At 44.9% G+C, this 24027-nt stretch overlaps 1 protein-coding gene across 1 annotated transcript in view; it reads left to right on the top strand.

Moving 5' to 3' along the window:
- Positions 1 to 6956: 6956 nt before the first annotated feature.
- Positions 6957 to 24027, top strand: part of LOC140388558 (uncharacterized protein C3orf62 homolog) — a 38309-nt gene continuing 21238 nt past the window's right edge. The window contains exons 1-2 of the mRNA XM_072472956.1: positions 6957 to 7373; positions 19273 to 19376. Of these exons, the coding sequence (XP_072329057.1) occupies positions 6958 to 7373; positions 19273 to 19376 (520 nt within the window). The 5' untranslated portion in view covers position 6957. The remainder of the gene's footprint in view (positions 7374 to 19272; positions 19377 to 24027) is intronic.

The raw sequence follows: 24027 nt of genomic DNA, 5'->3' as shown, positions 1-24027 counted from the left end.
CAGATACACAATCTTTCTCAAAAGCAATTCAAAAGTGAGCATGAGCTGTTCTATTCCTTCATCATGCTTTGCTTATCCTAGGTGTGAAAATATGTCTTGTTTTCTCCTGTTATAGTGCTTCTCTTTGGTGCAGTCTAAGGGTTGGTGTCATGAGAGGTGATTGCCTACTCTTAGGTTCAAAAAGCTTCATGGGATCAGGATATCCCCTTGCTCCTGCAAGGAAGGCAAAGCCAGTTGCTACTCTCAAACTTCTACTGGGCAGCTTAGTCTTATTTCACATGTCACAGGCTATAAAATATTTTGTGAAAGGGAAATCATATTTAACCAGTTGACTGGATTTCTTTGAGGAAGTAACGTGCTGTGGATGTACTGTACTTGGGTTTTCATAAGATGCCACATCAAAGGTTATTGTGGAAAATAAAAATTCATAATATTGGGGTGATATATTGGCATGGTGTGATAAACCACATTAGTGTGTTTATTGTATTGTATTCACTGTGCTGTGTTGTACATGCTTGGGCTTGTCCAGGCTGCCTCCGCCTGTGGCTCCTCCCCTCGGGGCTTCTGTATAAAAATGGCAAGTCTCCGCCTCCGGACCCAGTTTGGGTCCAGAGGCAGGAGGCTTGCTGTTTAGTGTATTAAAGCCTCAGTTACGTCTATCACTCATCGCCTATTATTGATGGTGTATCAATTTAATACACTAAACTTCTAAAGATGGACTCTTCACTCAAGATGAACTCCTCACTCAAGCCTGATCGCTTGCAACTGGACCCACAAGCAGCTGACGCTACAGAGACTTTTGAACACTGGCTAAGCTGCTTCGAGGCCTACCTCGCATCTTTCAACAAAGACTTCACGGACCTCCAGAAGAAGCAGGTCCTCCACGCACGGGAGAGCCCAAGAGTCTTTAACCTCATCAGGGACGCCCCCTCGTACGCGGAGGCGATAACGCTGCTAAAAGGACATTATGTAAAATCCGTCAACCAGGTATATGATAGGCACCGCCTCGCCACGAGACGCCAACGCCCTGGGGAATCACTCGCGGAATTCCTGTGCGCCTTGCGCATCCTCTGTCGAAACTGTGACTGCCGGGTGATATTGGCTATCCAGCACGCGGAGCTGCTGACCAGGGATGCCTATGTCGCGGGCATGCACTTGAACTATATCCGTCAGCGTTTATTAGAAGGGGGGACACTTGGACTCCCAGACACAGTCCAGCTCTCCAACTCACTGGAGGTGGCCTCCCAGTACATGGGGGCCTACACCTCCAACCATGCGGCACCCTCGTGGGCCTCGTGGGCGCAGCCATCAACCGACCCGGGCACGACACAAGATTGCGCCGCGCAGCGGCCCGCCAACGGCGGAGGCCCAAAGTGCTACTTCTGCTACCAGGGTACTCACCCCCGACAACGCTGCCTGGCACGGAACGCTACTTGTAACGGCTGTGGGAAGAAGGGCAACTTCGCAAAAGCCTGCCAGGCCCGACCCCCTCCTAAATCTTCTAGGCCCAGCAGCGCTGCCTGCTGCCGGTCAGGGCCACTCCTAGCTGCCGCGCCACCCGCCGTGGGCGCCGCTGTCTTTAATCTCAGCCGACACGTGCGACCCACAGGGGCCGCCATCTTGGACACCATCTTGCACCTCGCCCGCCACGTGCGACCCACGGGGCCGCCATCTTGGGACCCCTCCGCTGCATCCCGGGAACGCAGCTCGCCCGACCGTACACTGGCCGCCGCTACCGCCGACCAGTCCGCCGACCGTCTTCCGACACTCGCCTCCGTCACACTGGGCCAGTCCCGGCCACACCACCTCGCGAAGTCTACAATGACCGTCCGGATCAACGGGCTCGAGACGGCCTGCCTTTTCCACTCCGGGAGCATGGACAGCTTCATACACCCAGATATGGTAAGGCGCTGCTCCCTCCCCATCCTACCCGGGACCCAGAAAATCTCCCTGGTTTCCGGATCCCACACAGTGGAGATCCGGGGGTACTGTGTCGCGACCCTCACTGTGCAAGGTGTAGAGTACACCAACTTTAGGCTCTACGTCCTCCCCCATCTCTGCGCTGCCCTATTACTGGGGCTCGACTTCCAGTGCCACCTCCAGAGCCTTACCCTAAAGTTCAACGGACCCCTGTCCCCCTCACCATCTGTAGCCTCGTGACCCTTAAGGTCGCCCCACCCTCCCTCTTCGCAAACCTCACCCCGGACTGTAAGCCCATCGCTACCAGAAGCAGACGCTACAGTGCCCAGGACAGGGCCTTCATCAGGTCAGAGTTCCAGCGATTCCTGCGAGAGGGGATCATTGAGGCTAGTAACAGCCCCTGGAGAGCCCAAGTGGTGGTCGTCAAGACTGTGGCGAAGCACCGGATGGTCATCGATTATAGCCAGATCATCAACCGGTACACGCAGCTTGATGCGTACCCCCTCCCCCGCATATCTGACATGGTCAATCAGATTGCGCAGTATCGAGTCCTCTCTACAGTCGACTTGAAGTCTGCGTACCACCAGTTCCCTATCCGCCCGGAGGACCACCAATACACTGCCTTTGAGGCAGATGGCCGCCTCTATCACTTCCTCAGGGTTCCCTTCGGCGTCACCAACGGGGTCTCGGTCTTCCAAAGGGAAATGGACTGAATGTTTGACAAGTACGGGCTGCGGGCCCCATTCTGGTACCTAGACAACGTCACCATCTGCGGCCGTGACCAGCAGGACCATGACGAGAACCTCCGGCGCTTCCTCCACACCGCAAAACTCATGAACCTCACTTATAATAGAAAGAAATGCGTCTTTCGCACAACCCGCCTGGCCATCCTCAGCTACGTCGTGGAACACGGAGTCCTAGGGCCTGACCCCGACTGCATGCGCCCCCTCCTGGAACTCCCCCTTCCCCACTGCCCCAAGGCCCTGAAGAGATGCCTGGGGTTCTTCTCTTACTATGCCCAGTGGGTCCCCAACTACGCGGACAAAGCCCGCCCACTGATCAAGTCCACCACGTTGTGGACGAGTCCATCCCTTTCCAAGTGGAGAGCGATGCGTCGGACATTGCTCTGGCCGCTACACTCAACCAGGCGGGTAGGCCCGTCGCTTTCTTCTCCCGTACCCTCCATGTCTCTGAAATTCGACACTCCTCCATCGAAAAAGAGGTACAAGCAATAGTAGAAGCTGTGAGACATTGGAGAACGACAAGATCCGAGGTGGAGGATCGAGCTCTCCACCTACAGCTATGACATCTTACATCGGCCTGGGAAGCTCAATGAGCCCCCAGATGCCCTCTCCGCGGTACATGTGCCAGTGCATAAGTAGACCGACTCAGGGCCCTCCACAATGACCTATGTCACCCGCTTTTTCCACTTTATCAAGGCTCGCAACCTGCCCTACTCCATCGAGGAGGTCAGGTCCATGACCAGGGACTGCCAGGTCTGCGCGGAGTGCAAACCGCACTTCTATCGGCCAGACAGAGCACATCTGGTAAAGGCTTCCCGCCCTTTTGAGCGCCTCAGCATGGACTTCAAAGGGCCCCTCCCCTCCACTGACCGTAACATATACTTCCTCAACATCGTTGCTGAGTACTCCAGATTCCCCTTCGCCATCCCCTGCTCTGACATGACCTCTGCCTCCGTTATCAAGGCCCTGCATAGCCTTTTCACCCTGTTCGGGTTCCCCGCCTATATCCACAGTGATCGGGGCTCCTCCTTTATGAGCGACGAGTTGCATCAGTTCCTGCTCAGCAAAGGCATCACCTCCAGCAGGACGACCAGCTATAACCCCCGGAGAAACGGACAGGTGGAGAGGGAGAACGCGACGGTCTGGAAGGCCGTCTTCCTGGCCCTACTGTCGAAAAATCTCCCAGTCTCCCGCTGGCAGGAGGTCCTCCCCGGTGCGCTCCATTCCATCCGGTCGCTTCAATGTACGGCCATTAACCAGACACCTCATGAGCGTATGTTTGCCTTCCCCGGGAAGTCCACCTCCGGGGTCTCGCTTCCGTCCTGGCTGATAGTCCCGGGGCCCGTTCTTCTCCGCAAACATGCGAGGAGCCACAAAACCGACCCCCTCGTCGAGAAGGTCCTGCTGCTCCATGCAAACCCCCAATATGCCTACGTGACACATCAGGACGGGCGGCAGGACACGGTATCCCTTCGGGATTTGGCTCCTGCAGGCTCCCCGGAGACAATCACCACCACACTCCACCCTACACCGTCTCCCCCCCACCTCCGCCCACCTCCCTCATGAACTGACTCCCGCAGGCCCACCGAGGACGAGCACCACCACCCCCGTCCATACACCGCCCCCCCCCTTCGCCGACTCAACACCTGGGTGAAGAAGATGACAACACGCTCCCGGACGCGCAGGTCTCAACACCGGTGCCAACACCACAGCCGGGACTGAGATGGTCACAGCGGAAGGTCAAGGCCCCCGACAGACTTGACCTTTAACACTACTTCACCCCCACCAGACTTTTTTTAAACAGGGGGTGAATGTGGTAAACCACGTTATTGTGTTTATTGTATTATATTCATTGTGCTGTGTTGTACATGCCTGGGCTTGTCCAGGCTGGCTCCGCCTGTGGCTCCTCCCCTCAGGGCTTCTGTATAAAAGTGGCAAGTCTCCGCCTCCGGACCCAGTTGGGGTCCAGAGGCAGGAGGCTTGCTGTTTAGTGTATTAAAGCCTCAGTTACGTCTATCACTCGTCGTCTATTATTGATGGTATATCACATGGATAGAAGATTGTTTGGCTAACAGGTAGCAGAGAGTAGATATAAATGGGTATTTTGCAGGTTAGCAAGCTGTAACGAGTGCTGTGCCACGGGGATCAGTGCTGGGACCTCTTTACAATTTATATAAGTGACTTGGATGTAGGGATGGATGTGATGGTTGCAAAATTTACTGATGACATAAAGATATTTAGGAAAGTTGTCAAAAGGAGATAAAGACGCTACACAGAGACATAGATAGGCTAGGTGAGTGAGCAAAGATCTAGCAAATGGAGTATAATGTGGGCAAATATGAAATTGCCCATTTGGTCAGGCAGGATAAAAGAGAAGCAATTATCTAAATGGGGAGAGATTGCAGAGCTCTGAGATGCAGAGGGTGTCTCAGTGCATGAATTGCAAAGGCAATTGAAAGGCAAATGAATTGCATGAAATGCAGATGCAGAAAGTAATTAGGAAAGCTAATAGAATGGGCAAGGGAATTGAATACAAAAGAAGGGAGGTTAGGCTTCAGTTGTATGGAACACTGGTGCAACCTCATCTGGAGTAGTGTACAGTATTGGTCACCTCATTTAAGGAAGTAAATGTATTGGAAGCAGTTCACAGAAATTTTAAGCTTTTATCCACCAAAGTTTAGAAGAATAAGAGGTGGAGGTGACTTGACTGAAATATATAAAATCATTGACAGGATGGATGTGGAGAGGATGTTTCTTGTAAAAAATATAGATCTAGAAGTCAGTGTTTAAAATCAGTGTTTGAAACAGAGATGAGACAACATTTCTCTCAAAGGGTCGGGCGTCTTTGGAATTCTCTTCCTGAAAAGGTGGTAGAAGCAGTCTTTGAATATTTTTTAAACATCTCATGGATACCCAGTTTTCGGTTGCTGGGTATATCAAAATCTATCCCATTCATTACATTTGTAGTTCCACACAACATGATGGACTACATCATCAAAGTGAAAACAGGACCAAACTTCCACAAGAACTTTGCAATGATCACTCATACTGATACTGTCATGGACAGAAGTATGTGTGATAGGTAGATTGGTGAGAACAAGGTCAAGTAGGTTTTTTCCTTTTTCTGATTCTCTCACCACCTGCCACAGACCCATTCTATCAGGTATGTTCTTGAGGACTCAGACAGAATGGTCAGTAGTGGTGGTACCGAGCCACGCTTGCTTTTGCATGCCGTTTACATCTTTGGAAGTTTCTGCCACGGTCTCATTTTCTTAGGTGAGCTATCTATGGTATATCCCTAACAATTACCTCAATCTTTCAAAATATCGGGTACTTATGGCTGCACCCCAGATAATTTAATCACTTCCAACTTTTTTAAAAGCATGCCAAACAAATTTCCACACGTTCTAACAGACTGCTGAGATGTTACACAACTGGAATGCCAATGGGTATTTAAACTAGTTGACCTTGTGCTCTCTGGTAGGATCTGCACTGCAACAACCAGTAGATGGAATTGCCCCTCTGTGACCCAGGACTAATATAAATGATTCTGTGAATTTTCAGGGCGTTTCTGCTTCTTGTTGTAAATCTTACATTGTCATTTTGTCTGGCCTGCATCGAAATGTGCTCATAGTAACCATCCTTTTAAATCTGTAATGAACCCTCAAGAGGGAGCAGATTTGTTCAATTTATTGTGCTACTACTACCAAAGGTGACTCAGCAGTGTAAAGCAAATGTAGTACTGTATTATACTTGTGTTCAATGACAGTGTCAAGCACATGCTCGCTTGCTCCATGATCATTCTGGCTCCTCATTCATATTTCTTATCACTTCAACTACTTATGCTATGACAAAGACAACTTAATAGATGCGACCATGTCATATTATTCATATTCCTGCTGTATTTTGTGGAAGAGACAGAATCTGGGCAAAGGGGGTGCAAAAGAGGAGGTAAATATTATCGTGATTCATGAGAATCACTGTTTCAGTTTTAGAGATTATTATTGATTTTTATTGTCTGTGATCCTTTTAATTTCAAAACCACAACTCTAATGCTGAATAATTTAAGTTTATGCGACTTAATGAATTTGTGGAAGTATCAGAAATTACAACAGTTCTCATATGAACATTCAATGGTGTGTTGATAGTTTTTGTTTACACCAGATAAAATATTACTAATCAATTTAAATTTTGTTACTATTTCCCTGTAGTTTCACATTACTCTTGTATGTTTATCTAATGCTAAGTAGTAAACTAGATTTTGTTGTTATGCTTTTCCATGCAGTGAAATAAAATGTCTGAGAAACTGAAACAGTGCAGGGAGGACCTAGCAGCAGCTCTGGACCGAGCTCTGGAGGACAACATTGTATCTCCCGTGTTCTCTTCAGACTCCGAGTGGCTTGAGTCAGGAAGGTTACTGCAACCAAACACTGGTGCATTCATTAACCATCCCATTGCTAGAATGTATCCATCTTTCAATTCGCCACATCTTACACAACCAGTTCTGCAAGTATTCTCTGAGAGAGGACCATATTACTGTGTGCCTGCAGAACTTGCCTTGATGGATTGCAATAATATTTCATTTAAAGTAAAGCGGCTTGTTTTTGGAAATGCGGAAAGCTTTGTTGTAAATGCTAATGTTCCAGTGCCTGATGGTCCCTTTGAGAATGGGTGTGAGAACACAGATAACTTTACACAAGAATACATCAGGTACTGAATAGCTAAGCTAGGAATTGTGTAAGTTTCCAACATTGATTATACATCTTCCCTTTTAATAGCCCTCGGATGCAGGAAGATGTCTCAAAACACTTTACAAAACAGAGGAAAAGGGATAGAATGGGGAAAGGGCAGTAAATGAATGCCTAGGATAGGAAATAGAAGGTTTTTGAAAACGAGGAGGACAACAATGTGGAAGGAACTGAATAGACTAGGTTTTTAAAAAATATATTTTTATTCTCCTTTTTCACATTTTCTCCCGCATTTATACCCATCAACAATAAACAATAATCAGCAAGATATGTGAATAGACTAGGTTAGAGAGTTCTGGCGGGTACATTTGCAGTAAATAAGTTGTTGCCCAGGATAGACTGGAGAGACAAGAGGTTAGAAGTGCTGTATTAAAGGACCAAGATGAGATTGTAAGAGTGAAGTGAGGTGGTGCCATGAAGAGATTGAAAACAAGGTAATTTGGAAATTAACATACTGAAACATGAGGACTCTTATCGAACTTTGAAAGTACAGTGGTTCTATGGAATGTTGGACTTTTCTCTCCCGAAGAACACAAGGTGTAATGCTGTGCAGCAGTTCAGTTTCTCAAAAAATCAAGGTGGGAAGAGAACGAGTAAAACATTAGGGCTTTGAAACCTTAAAGTGATGAAGGTGTGAACTAGGGTTTCCGCAATAGAAGGAAAAGATGTGGGCAATGTCATGGACATAGAATAAAGCAATCTTCATAAAGTAACAGATGATTGAAAGGAGGTGAGTGTGGAGTCAAGCACAGTGCCAAGGTCCCACCTTCTGAAAGTAGACAGTTGAAATGGCAGTTAGATAAGAAGATTGAGTCAAGGCCAAGAAGCACAGATATGATGTCAAGAGACAAATAAGATTACCTTGATTATGATGATATTCAGCAATACGAGTTTTTGGCTCATGCAAGTCCTGATATCAGTCAGGCAGTTTGGAAGTATGGCAATAACTTTTAGGTCCATGGAGGAGACAATAAAGTAGAGCTCCGAGTCAACAGCATAAATGTGAAAGCTGCTTCCATATTTCCAGATAATATCTCTGAAGGGTAGCATGTGGGTAGTAAGAAGAGAGGAACAAGCACGAGAAGCACTAGTGGTCACTGTGAGCTAGGAGGCAAAGCCACTGGCAACAATGGAGAACCCGTGTTAAATAAGAGTGAAACTAGAAAAAAGCAGTGTCTTGGTGGTGGACCAAGGAGTGTAGTCAAAGAGGATGGACTGGCCAATGATGTGAAAGGCAGCAGAATTTCAAGGGGATAAAGAAAGTCATGCAATTATCTTTGCACACAAGCTGTTTGGCTGTATTTTGACAGCTCTGAACTTAAGAACATAAGAAATAGGAGCAGGAATAGGCTATTTAGTTGTTTGAGCCTGCTCTGCCATTCAATGAGATAGTGACTGTTATTTTACTTCAATAGCATTTTCCTGCACTATCCCCTATTGCTTGAGGTTTTTCCCGTATAGAAATCCATCAATCCCAGTCATGAACATGCTCAATGACTGACCCCCTGCAGACCTCTGGGGCAGAGAATTCCGAAGATCCGCAATCCGTCACCCTCTGAGTAAAACAATTCCTCCTTATTTCAGTTCAAACTGGCTTGTCCCTTATTCTGAGACTGTGTCTCTTGATTCAAGAATATCCAGCCAAGTAAAGGACTGTTTCTGCATCTAACCTGTCTAGCAGTGTAAGAATTTTGTATGTTTGAATGAGACCACATCTGATTCTTCTAAACTCCAGTGAATAAAGGCAGTCTATTTAATCTAGCCTTATAGGACAAATCGTCCATTCAAGAAATTAATTTAGTGAACTTTTGATGCACTTCCTCTGTGGCAAGTATGGGCGGCACATAGCACAGTGGTTAGCACTGTTGCTTCACAGCATCAGGGTCCCAGGTTCGATTCTCGGCTTGGGTCACTGTCTGTGTGGAGTCTGCACGTTCTCCCCGTGTCTGCGTGGGTTTCCTCTGGGCATTCCGGTTCCTCCCACAAGTCCCGAAAGACGTGCTTGTTAGGTGAATTGGACATTCTGAATTCTCCCTCAGTGTACCCGAATGGGCGCCGGAGTGTGCACAGAGACTAGGAGATTTTCACAGTAACTTCATTGCAGTGTTAATGTAAGCCTACTTGTGACACTAATAAAGATTATTATATAATCTTTCCTTTGGTAAGGAGACCAAAACTGCACACATAAATCCAGGTGCAGTCTCACCAAGGTCTTTACAATTGCAGTAAGTCATCTTTATCCAATATTCATATCATCTTGTAATAAAGGCCAACATATCATTTGCCTTCTTCATTGCCTACAGTACCTGCATGTTAGCTTTCAGTGACTCATGAACAAGGACACACAAGTCGCTTCCAAGCCTCTCACCATTAAAAAAAATCTGCAGTTTTGTATTTCCTACCAAAGCAGGGGCGTCATTCTCCGCCGGCGGGAGTCTCCGTTTTGCCGGTGCCCGGGGGTTTCCCGACGGCGTGGGGCTGCCCCACAATGGGAAACCCCATTGACCGGCCGGTGTTACGGAGACTCCCGCCGGCCGGTCGGAGCAGAAATGTGGCGGGGCGGGTGGGAGAATTTCGCCACAGATAACCTCACATTTCTCCAACTTTTATCAAAACCTTTCTGAAAATCTAAATATATCATATCCACTGGTTCCCCTTATCTATTATGCTAGTTACATTCTCACAAAACTCCAACAGATTTGTTAAACATGATTTCCCTTTCATAGATCCATGTTGACTCTACCCAATCCTACCATTATTTTCCAAGTGTCCTGCTATCACATTCTTTATTTAGAATTGAGCATTTACCCTACTACTAATGTCACGCTATCAGGTCTGTAGTTCCCAGTTTTCTCTGTCCCTCTCTTAAACAGTGGGGTTACATTTGCCACTTTCAAATCTGCATGAAGCATTCCAGAGTCTATAGAATTTTGAAAGATGATCACCAATGAAGCCATTCAATATTCTGGGATGCAGCTCATTAGGTCCAGAGGATTTATGTACTTTAATTCCCTTAATTTCTGTAGTACTAGTTAGTTTTACTAATATTAATATCTTGCAGTTCGTTGTTTACAATAGTTCCTTGATTCACCATTATTTTTAGGAGGTTTTTAGTATTTTCTTCTGTGAAGACAGACATAAAGTACTTGTTTAGTTTCTCTGTCATTTCCTTACTTCCCTTTACAAATTCACCTGACTTAGCTTGTAATGGGTCCACATTTGTTTTTGCTATAGAAGCTTTTACAGTCTGTTTTTATGTTTTTCGCTAGTTTACTCTCATTTTCCAGTTTCTCCTTCTTAACCTTTTTTGGTTCTCCTTTGCAGAATTCTAAAATGCTCCCAAAATTTTTCGGCTTGCAGTTTTTGCCAATTTCATGTACCTCTTCCTTTGAGCAAATGCAATCTTTGATTTATTTCATTATCCATGATTGGAACACTTTCCTTACTGGGTTTTGTGTCTAGAGAATATAATTATGTTGCAAACCATGTATTAATTATTTAAATGTTAGCCAGTGCCTGTCATACCTTTTAACATAGTTTCCCAGTATACCATAGCCAATTTGTTTCTCATACCTTCATCGTTTCCTTTGTTTAGACTTAAAACCCTTGTTTCTTATTGAACTACATCACTTTCAAACTTCATGTAAATTACTGTCATATTATGATCATTCTTTCCGAAAGGCTCCTTTACAATAAGATTATGATAGCCATTTTATACTGCACAATACTAGATCTAACAATAGCTCCCTAGTTGGTTCCTCAATGTATTCTAGAAAACCACATTGCATGCATTCCAATAATTCATCCTCCACAATATTAGCACTAATTTTTGTTTATCAAGTCTATAGGTACATTGAAATTGCCCATGATTTACCTCATGGCACCAAGGACCCGGGTTTCATCCCAGCCCTGGGTCACTGTCCGTGTGGAGTTTGCACATTTTCCCCGTGTCTGCATGGATCTCACCCCCACAACCCGAAGATGTGCAAGGTAGGTGGATTGGTCACGCTAAATTGCCCCTTAATTGGACAAATAAAATGAATTGGGTACTTTAAATTTATTAAAAAAGAAATTGCCCATGATTACTATTGTTATACACACCTCTAATTTCTTGATTTATACTGTGACTTACATGACCATTACTGTATGGTGGCGTATAAACAATCCCCACCAATACTTTCTACCCCCTGCTGTTTCGTAGTTCCACCCAAACTGATTGTATATCTTGATCTTTAGAACTAGATAATTTCTCACTGCAGTACTAATACCCTCTTTAATTAACAAAGCTACCCCACCACCGTTTCCCAGCTTCCTGTCCTTCATGAATATCACATATTTTGGATATCCAGGTCCCACCTTTTGTTTCCTTGTAGCCATATCTCTCTGTAATGGCTATCAGGTCATACAAAAGACTTTTCTATTTGAGCTGTCAATTCATCTGTTTTATTTCTAATGCTGCAGGCATTCAGATAGAGAGCGATTATTTCAGGTTTTGTTTTTACTATTTTTGTAAACTCTAGCCCTATCTGCTGGCACATTCTTAGGTTTGCAATCACTGTCGACAGCACGGTGGCGCAGTGGGTTAGCCCTGCAGCCTCACGGTGACGAGGTCCCAGGTTCGATCCCGGCTCTGGGTCACTGTCCGTGTGGAGTTTGCACATTCTCCCCATGTTTGTGTGGGTTTCGTCCCCACAACCCAAAGATGTGCAGGGTAGGTGGATTGGCCACGCTAAATTGCCCCTTAATTGGAAAAAATGAATTGGGTACACTAAATATTTAGGGGAAAAAAAGGTTTGCAATCACTGTCCTTTCCTGCTATATTTTTATTATCATTACCTTTATTGCTACCTTGATCTATTGCCCCGTCGTTTCCTTATAATTCATTGAATCATCCCTTCCCCCTCTAATTAGTTTAAAATCCTCTCTACTTCTTGAGTTAAAATAGTATCTTTAAAAACATTACTGCAGCAATCATGCACACACTAACCCAGGCTTTTAACCATTACTGCATCAGATACATATAATACAATATATAACCTTAAATTCCTACATTCATCACAATTGGTACCTACATGGAGTACAACCACTGCATCCTGTCCCTCCTGCTGCAAGTTCCTCTCCAGCCCTGAAGCTACCCAAACCCTGGCACCATCTGGGCTTATGCACTCAACAGCAGCGAACAGTATAGTATCTATTCCCCTAACTATACTGTTTCCTATTATTATTACATTTTTCTTTGTTCCCTCTACTTGAATGGCACCCTTCTTCACGTTGTCATGGTCTGTCCATTCATCCACCTTGCAATGCTTCTTTTCATCCACACAGGTATAAAGCACCTCATACCTGTTGGATAAGGAGGGAGCTAAGCCTCCTGCAGCACTAAATGCTGGTTCCCCTTCCCTGTCTGACTAACAGTCACATCCTCCTGTCCTGACCACTGACCAACACTGAGATTCTACCTAACCTAAGCCTCCTGGAACAAAGTGTCCAGATAATTCACTCCCTTCCTAATACCTCACAATGTCCACAACTCAGACTCCAGCTCAGCAACTCAGAGCCAAAGTTGCCTAAGCTGCAAACACTTCCTGCAGATATGGTTGTCTAGGATTACAATGCATTTCACAGATTCCCACATGCAGTAATCTCAGCAGACCAGCAGCCTGGTATTTTCTGTCCAATCTTATTTATTTAATTAATCAATTAGTTAATATTTACACAAGTTCACTTGGAGACGAGGAAAGAAATTCACCAACCACAGGAGGCTGAAGAAAAAGTAGAAAAAGGAGAGCCTCTTTCCCCTTGGGCACCATATTCCCACCAGAAAATTCCCACTTGAACCAAATTCCCAACTCCTTACTCAGGCATAATCCTCTTGCCAGGGTAAAAGCGGAGCTGACTTCACTCTGACAAACGATAGGACCTGTAAGCAGCATTTTGTCGGGGCCACCATCGAATTGAAGATGAAAAACCCTCCTCTCCCCTAGAGCTGCTGTCCAACCAGAAGATTGGCAACTCTGCAGCCTTGGCAGCAGTGCAGCTAGCGGTGGTCTCTGTTAAGTCTACAGAACAAGGGAGGGGACCCCAATGCCTCAAAAGCTTGTAGAATTTCCTGAGAATGGCTACATATGAGCAATGGACTTTAATGCAGAGTGCAGTAGACCTTTAATTTTTATTCTGTAAATTAAGGAGACTTGCATTTTGCAATGTATTATAATTATTTGTTTGCTGAAATGATCATAACAGTGAAATCATTTTATTATTTTATACTTTATTTTAGTTTTAATTTATAACTATACTTATTTTATTTGTAATAGTATCACAGTTCAGCAACTGCAGTCATGATGATTTTTCAATAAACCAATTATCTATCAAACCAGGACCTACCAGCAATCCCTGGTAATCAGACTTGCAATGTTTGCAACTCAGGCAAGGGGGCAGCCACCACATGGACCAAGGAGCATAAGACCATAAGACATAGGAGCGGAAGTAAGGCCATTCGGCCCATCGAGTCCACTCCACCATTCAATCATGGCGGATTTCAACTCCATTTGCCCGCTCTCTCTCCACAGCCCTTAATTCCTCGAGAAATCAAGAATTTATCAACTTATGTCTTAAAGACACTCAACGTCCCCGCCTCCACCGCTCTCTTTGGCAATGAATTCCACAGACCCACCACTCTCTGGCTGAAGAAATTTCTCCTCATCTCTGTTCTGAAGTGACTCCCCTTTTATTCTAAGGCTGTGCCACCGGGTCCAATTCTCCCCTGCTAATGGAAACAACTTCCCTACATCCACCCTATCTAAGCCATTCATTATCTTGTAAGTTTCTATTAGATCTCCCCTCAACCTCCTAAAATCCAATGAATATAATCCCAGGATCCTCAGACGTTCATCGTATGTTAGGCCTACCATTCCTGGGATCATCCGTGTGCATCTCCGCTGGACCCGTTCCAGTGCCAGTATGTCCTTCCTGAGGTGTGGGGCCCAAAATTGCTCACAGTATTCTAAATGGGGCCTAACTAGTGCTTTATAAAGCTTCAGAAGTACATCCCTGCTTTTATATTCCAAGCCTCTTGAGATAAATGGCAACATTGCATTTGCTTTCTTAATTACGGACTCAACCTGCAAGTTTACCTTTAAAGAATCCTGGGCTAGGACTCCCAAGACCCTTTGCACTTCAGCATTATGAATTTTGTCACCGTTTAGAAAATAGTCCATGCCTCTATTCTTTTTTCCAAAGTGCAAGACCTCACACTTGCCCACGTTGAATTTCATCAGCCATTTCTTGGACCACTCTCCTAAACTGTCTAAATCTTTCTGCAGCCTCCCCACCTCCTCAATATTACCTGCCCCTCCACCTATCTTTGTATCATCGGCAAACTTAGCCAGAATGCCCCCAGTCCCGTCATCTAGATCGTTAATATATAAAGAGAACAGCTATGGCCCCAACACTGAACCCTGCGGGACACCACTCGTCACCGGTTGCCATTCCGAAAAAGAACCTTTTATCCCAATTCTCTGCCTTCTGCCTGACAGCCAATCGTCAATCCATGTTAGTACCTTGCCTCGAATACCATGGGCCCTTATTTTACTCAGCAGTCTCCCGTGAGGCACCTTATCAAAGGCCTTTTGGAAGTCATAGATAACATCCATTGGCTCTCCCTGGTCTAACCTATTTGTTATCTCTTCAAAGAACTCTAAAAGGTTTGTCAGGCACGACTTCCCCTTACTAAATCCATGCTGACTTGTCCTAATCCGACCCTGCACTTTCAAGAATTTAGAAATTTCATCCTTAACGATGGATTCTAGAATCTTGCCAACAACCCAGGTTAGGCTAATTGGCCTATAATTTTCCATCTTTTTTCTTGTTCCCTTCTTGAACAGGGGGGTTACAACAGCGATTTTCCAATCCTCTGGGACTTTCCCTGACTCCAGTGACTTTTGAAAGATCATAACTAACGCCTCCACTATTTCTTCAGCTATCTCCTTTAGAACTCTAGGATGTAGCCCATCTGGGCCCGGAGATTTATCAATTTTTAGACCTCTTATAGCACTTTCTCCTTTGTGATGGCTACCATATTCAACTCTGCCCCCTGACTCTCCTGAATTGTTGGGATATTACTCATGTCTTCTACTGTGAAGACTGACGCAAAGTACTTATTTAGTTCCTCAGCTATTTCCTTGACTCCCATCACTAGATTACCAGCATCATTTTGGAGCGGCCCAATGTCTACTTTTGCCTCCCGTTTGTTTTTAATGTATTTAAAGAAATTTTTACTATCATTCCTAATGTTACTGGCTAGCGTACCTTCATATTTGATCCTCTCTTTCTTTATTTCTCTCTTTGTTATCCTCTGTTTGTTTTTGTAGCCTTCCCAATCTTCTGACTTCCCACTACTCTTTGTCACATTCTAGGCTTTCTCTTTTGCTTTGATGCATTCCCTGACTTCCTTTGTCAGCTATGACAAACCCCCCTCTGATAACCTTTCTTTTCTTTGGGATGAATCTCTGTACTGTGTCCTCAATTACTCCCAGAAATTCCTGCCATTGCTCTTCTACTGTCTTTCCCACTAGGCTCTGCTCCCAGTCGATTTTCATCAGTTCCTCCCTCATGCCCCTGTAGTTACCTTTATTTAACTGTAACACCTTTACATCTGATTCTACCTTCTTTCTTTCAAATTGCAGACTGAATTCTACCATATTATGATCACTGCCTCCTAAGTGTTTCCCTTACTTTAAGATCTTTTATCGAGTCTGGCTCATTACATAACACTAAGTCCAGAATGGCCTGTTCCCTCGTGGGCTCCATCACAAGCTGTTCCAAAAAGCCCTCCTGTAAACATTCAATGAATTCCCTTTCTTTGGGTCCACTGGCAACATTATTTACCCAGTCCACCTGCATATTGAAGTCCCCCATGATCACTGTGACCTTGCCTTTCTGACATGCCCTTTCTATTTTGTGGTGCATTTTGTGCCCCTGGTCCTGACCAGTTAGGAGGCCTGTACATAACTCCCATTATGGTTTTTTTGCCTTTGTGGTTCCTCAACTCTACCCACACAGACTCCACATCAACTGACGCTATGTCGTTTAGTGCTATTGATTTAATTTCATTCCTAATTAACAAGGCAACCCCGCCCCCTCTGCCCACCTCTTTGTCTTTTCGATAGGTTGTGAATCCCTGGATGTTTAAATGCCAGTCCTGAACCCCTTGCAACCACGTCTCTGTGATGCCTACCACATCATACCTGCCAGTCACAATCTGGGCCACAAGCTCATCTACCTTGTTCCGTACACTGCGCGCATTTAAATATAGCACCTTTAATTCTCTATTGACCGTCCCTTTTTGTTTTCTTAGTGTGGTGGACCTTGGTTTACTGAGCCTTTCCATACACTGTGTCATATTTTGAGAGATGGGGACTATCGTAACCTCTCCTGAGTTCTGTCTTTTCGTGCTTTTTTGTATTCCTAAGCAGCTACGCTTCCCACTGATTACTTCACCTCTTGGTTCCCTGACTTTCCCTTCCCCCCCCAAATCTCTAGTTTAAAGTCCTATTGACCACCCTATTTACTCTTTTCGCCAGAACACTGGTCCCAGCTCGGTTCAGGTGGAGACCATCCCAACGGTATAGGTCCCCCCCGTCCCAAAACTGATGACAGTGTCCCATGAAAAGGAACCCCTCTTTCCCACACCACTCTTTCAGCCACGTGTTAACTTCCCTTATTCTTGCCTCCCTATGCTAATTTGCACGTGGCTCGGGCAGTAATCCGGAGATTATGACCCTTGAGGACCTGTTTTTTAAATTTGAATCCTAGCTCTTTATAATCTCTAAACAAGTCCTCTTTCCTAGACTTGCCTATGTTGTTAGTAACGACATGGACCACAACAACTGGATCCTCCCCCTGCCTGTCCAGTATCCTTTCAAGCCAGTCAGAGATGTCTCGCACCCTAGCACCGGGCAGGTAACATACAATGCAGGACTCTTTATCCTGCTCACAAAGGATACTATCTATCCCCCTGAAAATAGAATCCCCTACAACTACAACTTGCCTATTTACTCCCTCCCCTTGAATGGCCTGCTGAACCATGGTGCCTTGGTCAGCTGACTCATCCTTCCTGCAGCCCTGTTCGCCATGCACACAGGGAGCAAGGGCCTCGTACCTGTTGGACAGGGTCAAGGGCTGAGGCTCCTGAGTTCCTGACTGCTGGTTCCCTTTGCCTGCCTGACTTGCAGTCACACCCTGCTGTCCCTGGCAACTGGCAGGATTTAAACTACTTACTCTGACAGGTGTGACTGCCTCCTGAAACACAGTGTCCAGGTAAGTCTCCCCCTCCCGGATGTGCCTCAGTGTTTGAAGCTCAGACTCCAGCGCATTAACTCTGAGCCGGAACTCTTCGAGCAGCCAACACTTACTGCAGACGTGGTCGCTGCAGCTCGCAATGGGATCTGCCAGCTCCCACATCAAGCAGCTCAAGCACATCACCTGACCAGCCATCTCTAATTAATTAATTAGTTTAATTTAAGTTTACGAGTTTAGCTGTGTTTTTTTTTAAATTTGGGGCAGATTTGCCATCAACCAATCAGATCACAGCTTCCTTCTGACGTCAATTTTGAGGGAAAAAAAGTGGAAAACGGGAAGTTACCGTTAGGTTTTTATACTCACACAGAGACTGCTCCTCCTCCGAACGACTCCCGAAACTAGGCCACGATCCCCGGGTTAAAGTAGGTTTTTATACTCACACAGAGACTGCTCCTCCTCCTCCGAACAGCTCCCAAAACTTTCCTGGTTACCTCACTGCACCAAATTACCAAGTTTCAAATTCCCACTCTGGATGTGTCTTACTCACTCAGGCTGTGTCTCTTTGACCTGTGCAACGCTTACTGAGTGTGCTTTCTGTCTGTCTTTTATACAGACTTCAGGATGACTCACACTAAAACTTCAAAGAGAAGAATGCAATGTGTACCTTTGTGCCCCTAAACAGGCCTCAGGTGACTGCCAGATAACTGCCTCTCAGCAATTAGGGTGGGGGCAGCTTCAGCCAATCAGACTCTAATCTACACTGCACTTTTAACTGAAAAACAGCAGAATTAGATTAACCACTTACCTTTCCTGGTTACCTCACTGCACCAAATTACCAAGTTTCAAATTCCCACTCTGGATGTGTCTTACTCACTCAGGCTGTGTCTCTTTGACCTGCGCAATGTTTATTGAGAGCATCCAAGCACACTCCTACCCCAGGAAACCAGCAAAGTGTCTGCCGGGGAGCAGTTTACCTGGAAGTCTTTCCATATGGGCGGTGGGCCCTCTGATGCAGGCTATATTCCCATGACAGTGGGAAGTGGCTTTTTAAAAAAATTTAGAGTACCCAATTAATTTTTGTCCAATTTTGGGGCAATTTACCTAACCTGCACATCTTTGGGTTGTGAGGGTGAAATCCACGCAGACACGGGGAGAATGTGCAAACTCCACACGGACAGTGACCCAGGGCCGGGATCGAACCCAGGTCCTCAGTGCTGTAAACAGCAGTGCTAACCGCTGCGCCACCCCCAGGAAGTGACTTTTAATTGAGCACTCAAGTGCCACTGTGCCACTAATGTTCCCACCATTGGTAATATGCTATGATGGAAGAAAGACATCAATCAGGCTCCCCTCCTGAAGCCTTCCCGTTGCTATGTTGCCAGCATGTCCACCTCATAGCCTGTCTCCAAAGAGCTGGGAAAATTCAGCCTGCTTTTTGTGATCTTAATTAGTGTAGTCTCAGTGCTGTGGGCAAAGCAGAAACCAAATTTAAGGAACTCAAATTATTATTTTTCTTATATTTTATTTTAAATTTTAAAAAATTGCATTTCCCTTTTCTCAAGTCCTTCACAAGAAACCAACAATTATACCTGTCTAGAAGCACAGGAAAATAGTTCTCCAAGCAATTCATGTGAAGAACTGACAAAAAATCTTCTGGAAGTTATAGGTAATATTTGTTTATTGCAGAACTGCTGCATTATTTAAGTTACATGCATTGAAATTAGAGTTAGAGTTATTTAAATATTGTTTGTTTTGTGTTCACTAGATGATGCTGCCATGCCTAAGCCCACTTCAACACCCATTGACATGAGAGTATCTCCACTGGTGGAGAGTGCACTGGGATGTTGTGATGCTGCCTCCTCAGATGTTTCCTCCTCCTCTGAGGTGCAAAATACTTTCACCAGCATGGCTGCTGCTTTATCTTCTAATTGACTTGTGAGAGACGAGCAATGTGTGGGAATTGTGCATTCCAGCACCTCCTTCTGACTACCCTTCAACTGGAGCTCCCTGGAGTTCAATGATGAGCACAGGAGCACTACTTATTGCTCACCAGAAGGGCTGTCCCGGGGCTCCCGACCTGCCCTGCTTCCTAGCTGTCTCGTTACAATACCTTCTCTTCTGTCAATCAGTACAGTGAGAAATGGCAGACGTCCTCCAATCTGTTGCCTTTCTCTGGTGCTGTGTGCTCTCTTCTGCAATCACAGAAATTCATATTGTCACTTGTCCCCTTAGCTATGCCTTTCTAGAGTATCCAATTCTTTTTTTTTTCCAATTAGCGGCAATTTAGCGTGGCCAATTCACCTATCCTGCACATCTTTTTGGGTTGTGGCGGTGAGACCCATGCAGGCATGGGAAGAATGTGGAAACTCCACATGGACACTGACCCGGGGCCGGGATCGCATCTGGGTCCTCGGTGCCATGAGGCAGCAGTGCTAACCACAGCGCCACCGTGCCGCCCGCTACTAACCCATGTTTTCTTTTAATAAACATTTTATTGAGGTATTTTTTGGTATTATTACAACAACACAATGACCAATGTACATGAAACTATAAACGGGTGCAAAAGTGCAAAAGCAGTCTCCCTCCCTTACAGGTCCCACCTTTATTAAGCCCCTACTCGAAGCTAAACTAAACCCCCCCCCCCCCCCCCCCCCCCCCTTTCTGCTGCTGACGATTAATTTTTCACGAAGAAGTCGATGAACGGTTGCCACCTCCGGGCGAACCCTAACAGTGACCCTCTCAAGGCGAACTTGATTTTCTCCAAACAGAGAAAGCTAGCCATGTCCGATAGCCAGGTCTCCGACTTCGGGGGCTTTGAGTCCCTCCAAACTAATAGTATCCGTCTCTGGGCTACCAGGGAAGCAAAAGCTAGAACGTCTGCCTCCTTCTCCTCCTGGATTCCCGGGTCTTCCGACACCCCGAAAATCGCCATCTCTGGACTCAGCGCCACCCTTGTTTTTAGCACCCTGGACATGACATCTGCAAACCCCTGCCAAAGTCCACCTAAGCTTCGGACATGCCCATAACATGTGGACATGGTTCGCTGGTCCTCCCACACATTTTGCACACCTGTCTTCCATCCCAAAGAATCTGCTAATCCGGGCCACTGTCATGTGAGCCCGGTGAATGACCTTAAATTGTATCAGGCTGAGCCTGGCACATGTTGCGGACGCGTTGACTCTACTCAATGCGTCCGCCCACAGATCATCCTATATCACTCCTCCCAGCTCCTCCTCCCACTTGCGTCTCACTAACCCATGTTGATGGAAGGTCCATCATTGCACCACAGGGTTGCCTGCTGGATTCAGTCATCCAGTGTCAGTCATGTAGTGGAAAACTCTGACAGACCAGAGTTCTCCACGGAGAGGTTTCTATTCATCTGACAGTGGACACTGGCACCTGGTGTTATGGGCCAGGGTTTAGAGAACCCCAAAGTGTATCATGGAGTTCACCTGACCCACATCATTTAATAGATTGTGCTATGGGGAGCACATGTGCCACTCTCCAGGTGTGGTCCAGCAGATATGGAAACGTTTTTAAAAGCATAATAATGTTTATTCTATGAACTCAAGTTAACCTTTTCAATTCATGCAGTGAATATCTTAGCAACCATCAATTCAAATACAACTCCCAAAGAATACAACACTAAGTAATCCTTAATAACGTCCCAAACAACATCCAGAAGACAAAAGAAACACCTTTTAACAGAAGCACATTAGGTTTACATTCACTACTGAGAACATTTATAATTCTGAATTCACTAAATGATCAAGAGATAATCTTTAAGATGGCAGAGAGAACAGCAGTACACCTGCTTGGTCTGGCTTCAGCTCCAACACTGAAAACGAAACTAAAACACATGCTGCAGCAACTAGCCTAAAATGAAAGTAAAAAGCTGAGACAGCCCAGCTCCACCCACACTCTAACATCACTGATAAACACCCATTTCTTAAAGATACATTTCTTAAACACCCATTTCTTAAAGGTACTCTCACATGACACCTCCCCCCAAGAAAAAAAAGAAACCATCATCTTCAAGACGGTTTCATTTTTCACCTTTTCACTATCCTTTAATAAATACACAGTAAATATACTTTTTCGTTTTAAAAAACACACGCAAACAGGTATATTTTTCTTCTTTCTCCAACTGAAATCCTTCTCGATTGACAGTCTCTTTGAACAAGAAGGTCTCTGCACGATCCGTCCATTTCTCTATGCTGTGACATTTCTCTTTAAAGTCAGATACTTTAGTTCAATCTGATCACAGAGTCCCTTGTAATTCTCCAACACAAGAGCATTGGTTATCACAGCTTTCAGGCCATCAAATGCCTGTTGAAAGTCCGCTGTCCACTGAAATTTCGACGTTTCTTCAGCAAGTCCATCAGTGGAGCAACCACGGTACAAACATTTTTCATCAATGTTCGATCAAATCCACTCATGCCAAGAAATCTCATTATTTCCCTCCGTCTTGAGGATATCGGAAACTCCTCAATAACTGTTGTTTTCACATCCCGTGGGATCATTCGACCCTGTCCGATTGTATGGTCAAGGAAAGTGACTTGGGCTTTTCCAAATTCACTTTTGGCTAGGTTTTTATCACCAAACCCGCCTCCTGAAGTCGATCGAATAACTCCATCAGATGTTTCAAATGCTCTGTCCATATCTGGCTGAAAATTACCAGATCGTCGATTCACAATTGGGTAATCCTGAAACAACTTTGTTAGTTAACCGTTGAAATGTGGCTGGTGTGTTTTTCATGCCAAATGGCATAACTTTGAATTGGTATATACCATCTGGAATCACAAAAGCTGAAATTTCCTTCACCCTTTCGGATAAAGGTACCTGCCAGTAACCTTAAAGTAAATCCAGTTTGGAAATAAAAGCTGATTGTCCCACTTTCTCAATGCAATCCTCCAATCGTGGGATAGGATAAGAGTCCGTTCTTGTAACTGCATTAACCTTTCTACAGTCCACACACAACCGTTGGGTACCGTCTGGTTTTGGTACCATCACTATGGGTGAGCTCCATTGGCTGCAACCCACTTCAATTATGCCATTTTTAAGCATACTCTCAATCTCTTTGTTAACCTGTGCCAATTTTAAAGGGTTAAGTCTGTATGGATGTTGTTTGATTGGAACAGCATTTCCCACATCTACATTATGTATAGCCATTTTGGTACTTCCAAATTTATCTCTACAAACTTGCCCACGTGATATCAATAACTCTTTCAGGTCAGTTTGTTTTTCCTCTGGAAGGTAACTCAACAATGTATCCCAATTTTTAAGAACATCCTCGTTTTCCAATTTAATTTGAGATATGTCAAATTCACAGTCATCTGGATTTGGTTCGTCACTTTGAGTTAGAATCATTAAAACCTCCTCCTTTTTCTCTCCTCACTTTCAAAGTACCTTTTAAGCATATTCACATGACACACTCGGTGAATCTTCCTTCTATCTGGTGTTTTTACCACATAATTCACTTCACTTAATTTCCTTTCAATCTGATGCGGTCCACAAAACCTAGCTTTTAAAGGCTCACCTACCACTGGTAACAACACTAAAACTTTATCTCCACTGGCAAAACTACGAACTTTGGATTTCTTGTCCATGACCCGCTTAATCACATTTTGTGCAACTTTTAAATGTTGTTTAGCCAATTCACCTGCTCTATTTAATCGTTCCCTAAAATTTGACACGTAATCCAATAATGTAATTTCTGATTTCTCACTCACCAATTTTTCCTTAATCAACTTAAGTGGTCCTCTTACCTCATGACCAAAAATTAGTTCAAAAGGACTAAATTTGGTTGAGTCATTAGGTGCATCTCTAATTGCAAACAGTACGAATGGAATTCCTTTATCCAATTCCTCTGGATAATCTTGACAATAAGCGCTCAACATTGTCTTTAATGTCTAATGCCACCTTTCTAACGCTCCCTGCGATTCTGGATGGTACGCAGTTGATTTAAATTGTTTTATTCCTAAGCTATCCATAACTTCTTTGAATAACCTTGAGGTAAAATTTGATCCTTGATCCGATTGTATTTCTGTGGGTAATCCATATCTAGTAAAGAATTTAAGTAACTCCTCCACAATCTTTTTAGCTGTAATATTACATACTGGAATGGCCTCTGGAAACCTAGCAGACACATCCATTATTGTCAAAAGATATTGATTCCCACTTTTTGTTTTAGGAAGCGGTCCTACGCAATCAATTAGGACCCTTGTAAAAGCTTCATCAAATGCTGGAATGGGTATTAAGGGCACTGGTTTTATCACTGCTTGCGGTTTCCCTATCATTTGACATGTGTGACATGA

Source organism: Scyliorhinus torazame, chromosome 13, assembly GCF_047496885.1.
Source record: "Scyliorhinus torazame isolate Kashiwa2021f chromosome 13, sScyTor2.1, whole genome shotgun sequence".
NCBI lineage: Eukaryota > Metazoa > Chordata > Chondrichthyes > Carcharhiniformes > Scyliorhinidae > Scyliorhinus > Scyliorhinus torazame.
The sequence above is the reverse complement of the archived record's forward strand: the minus strand, read 5'-3'. Positions and strand labels throughout refer to the sequence as shown.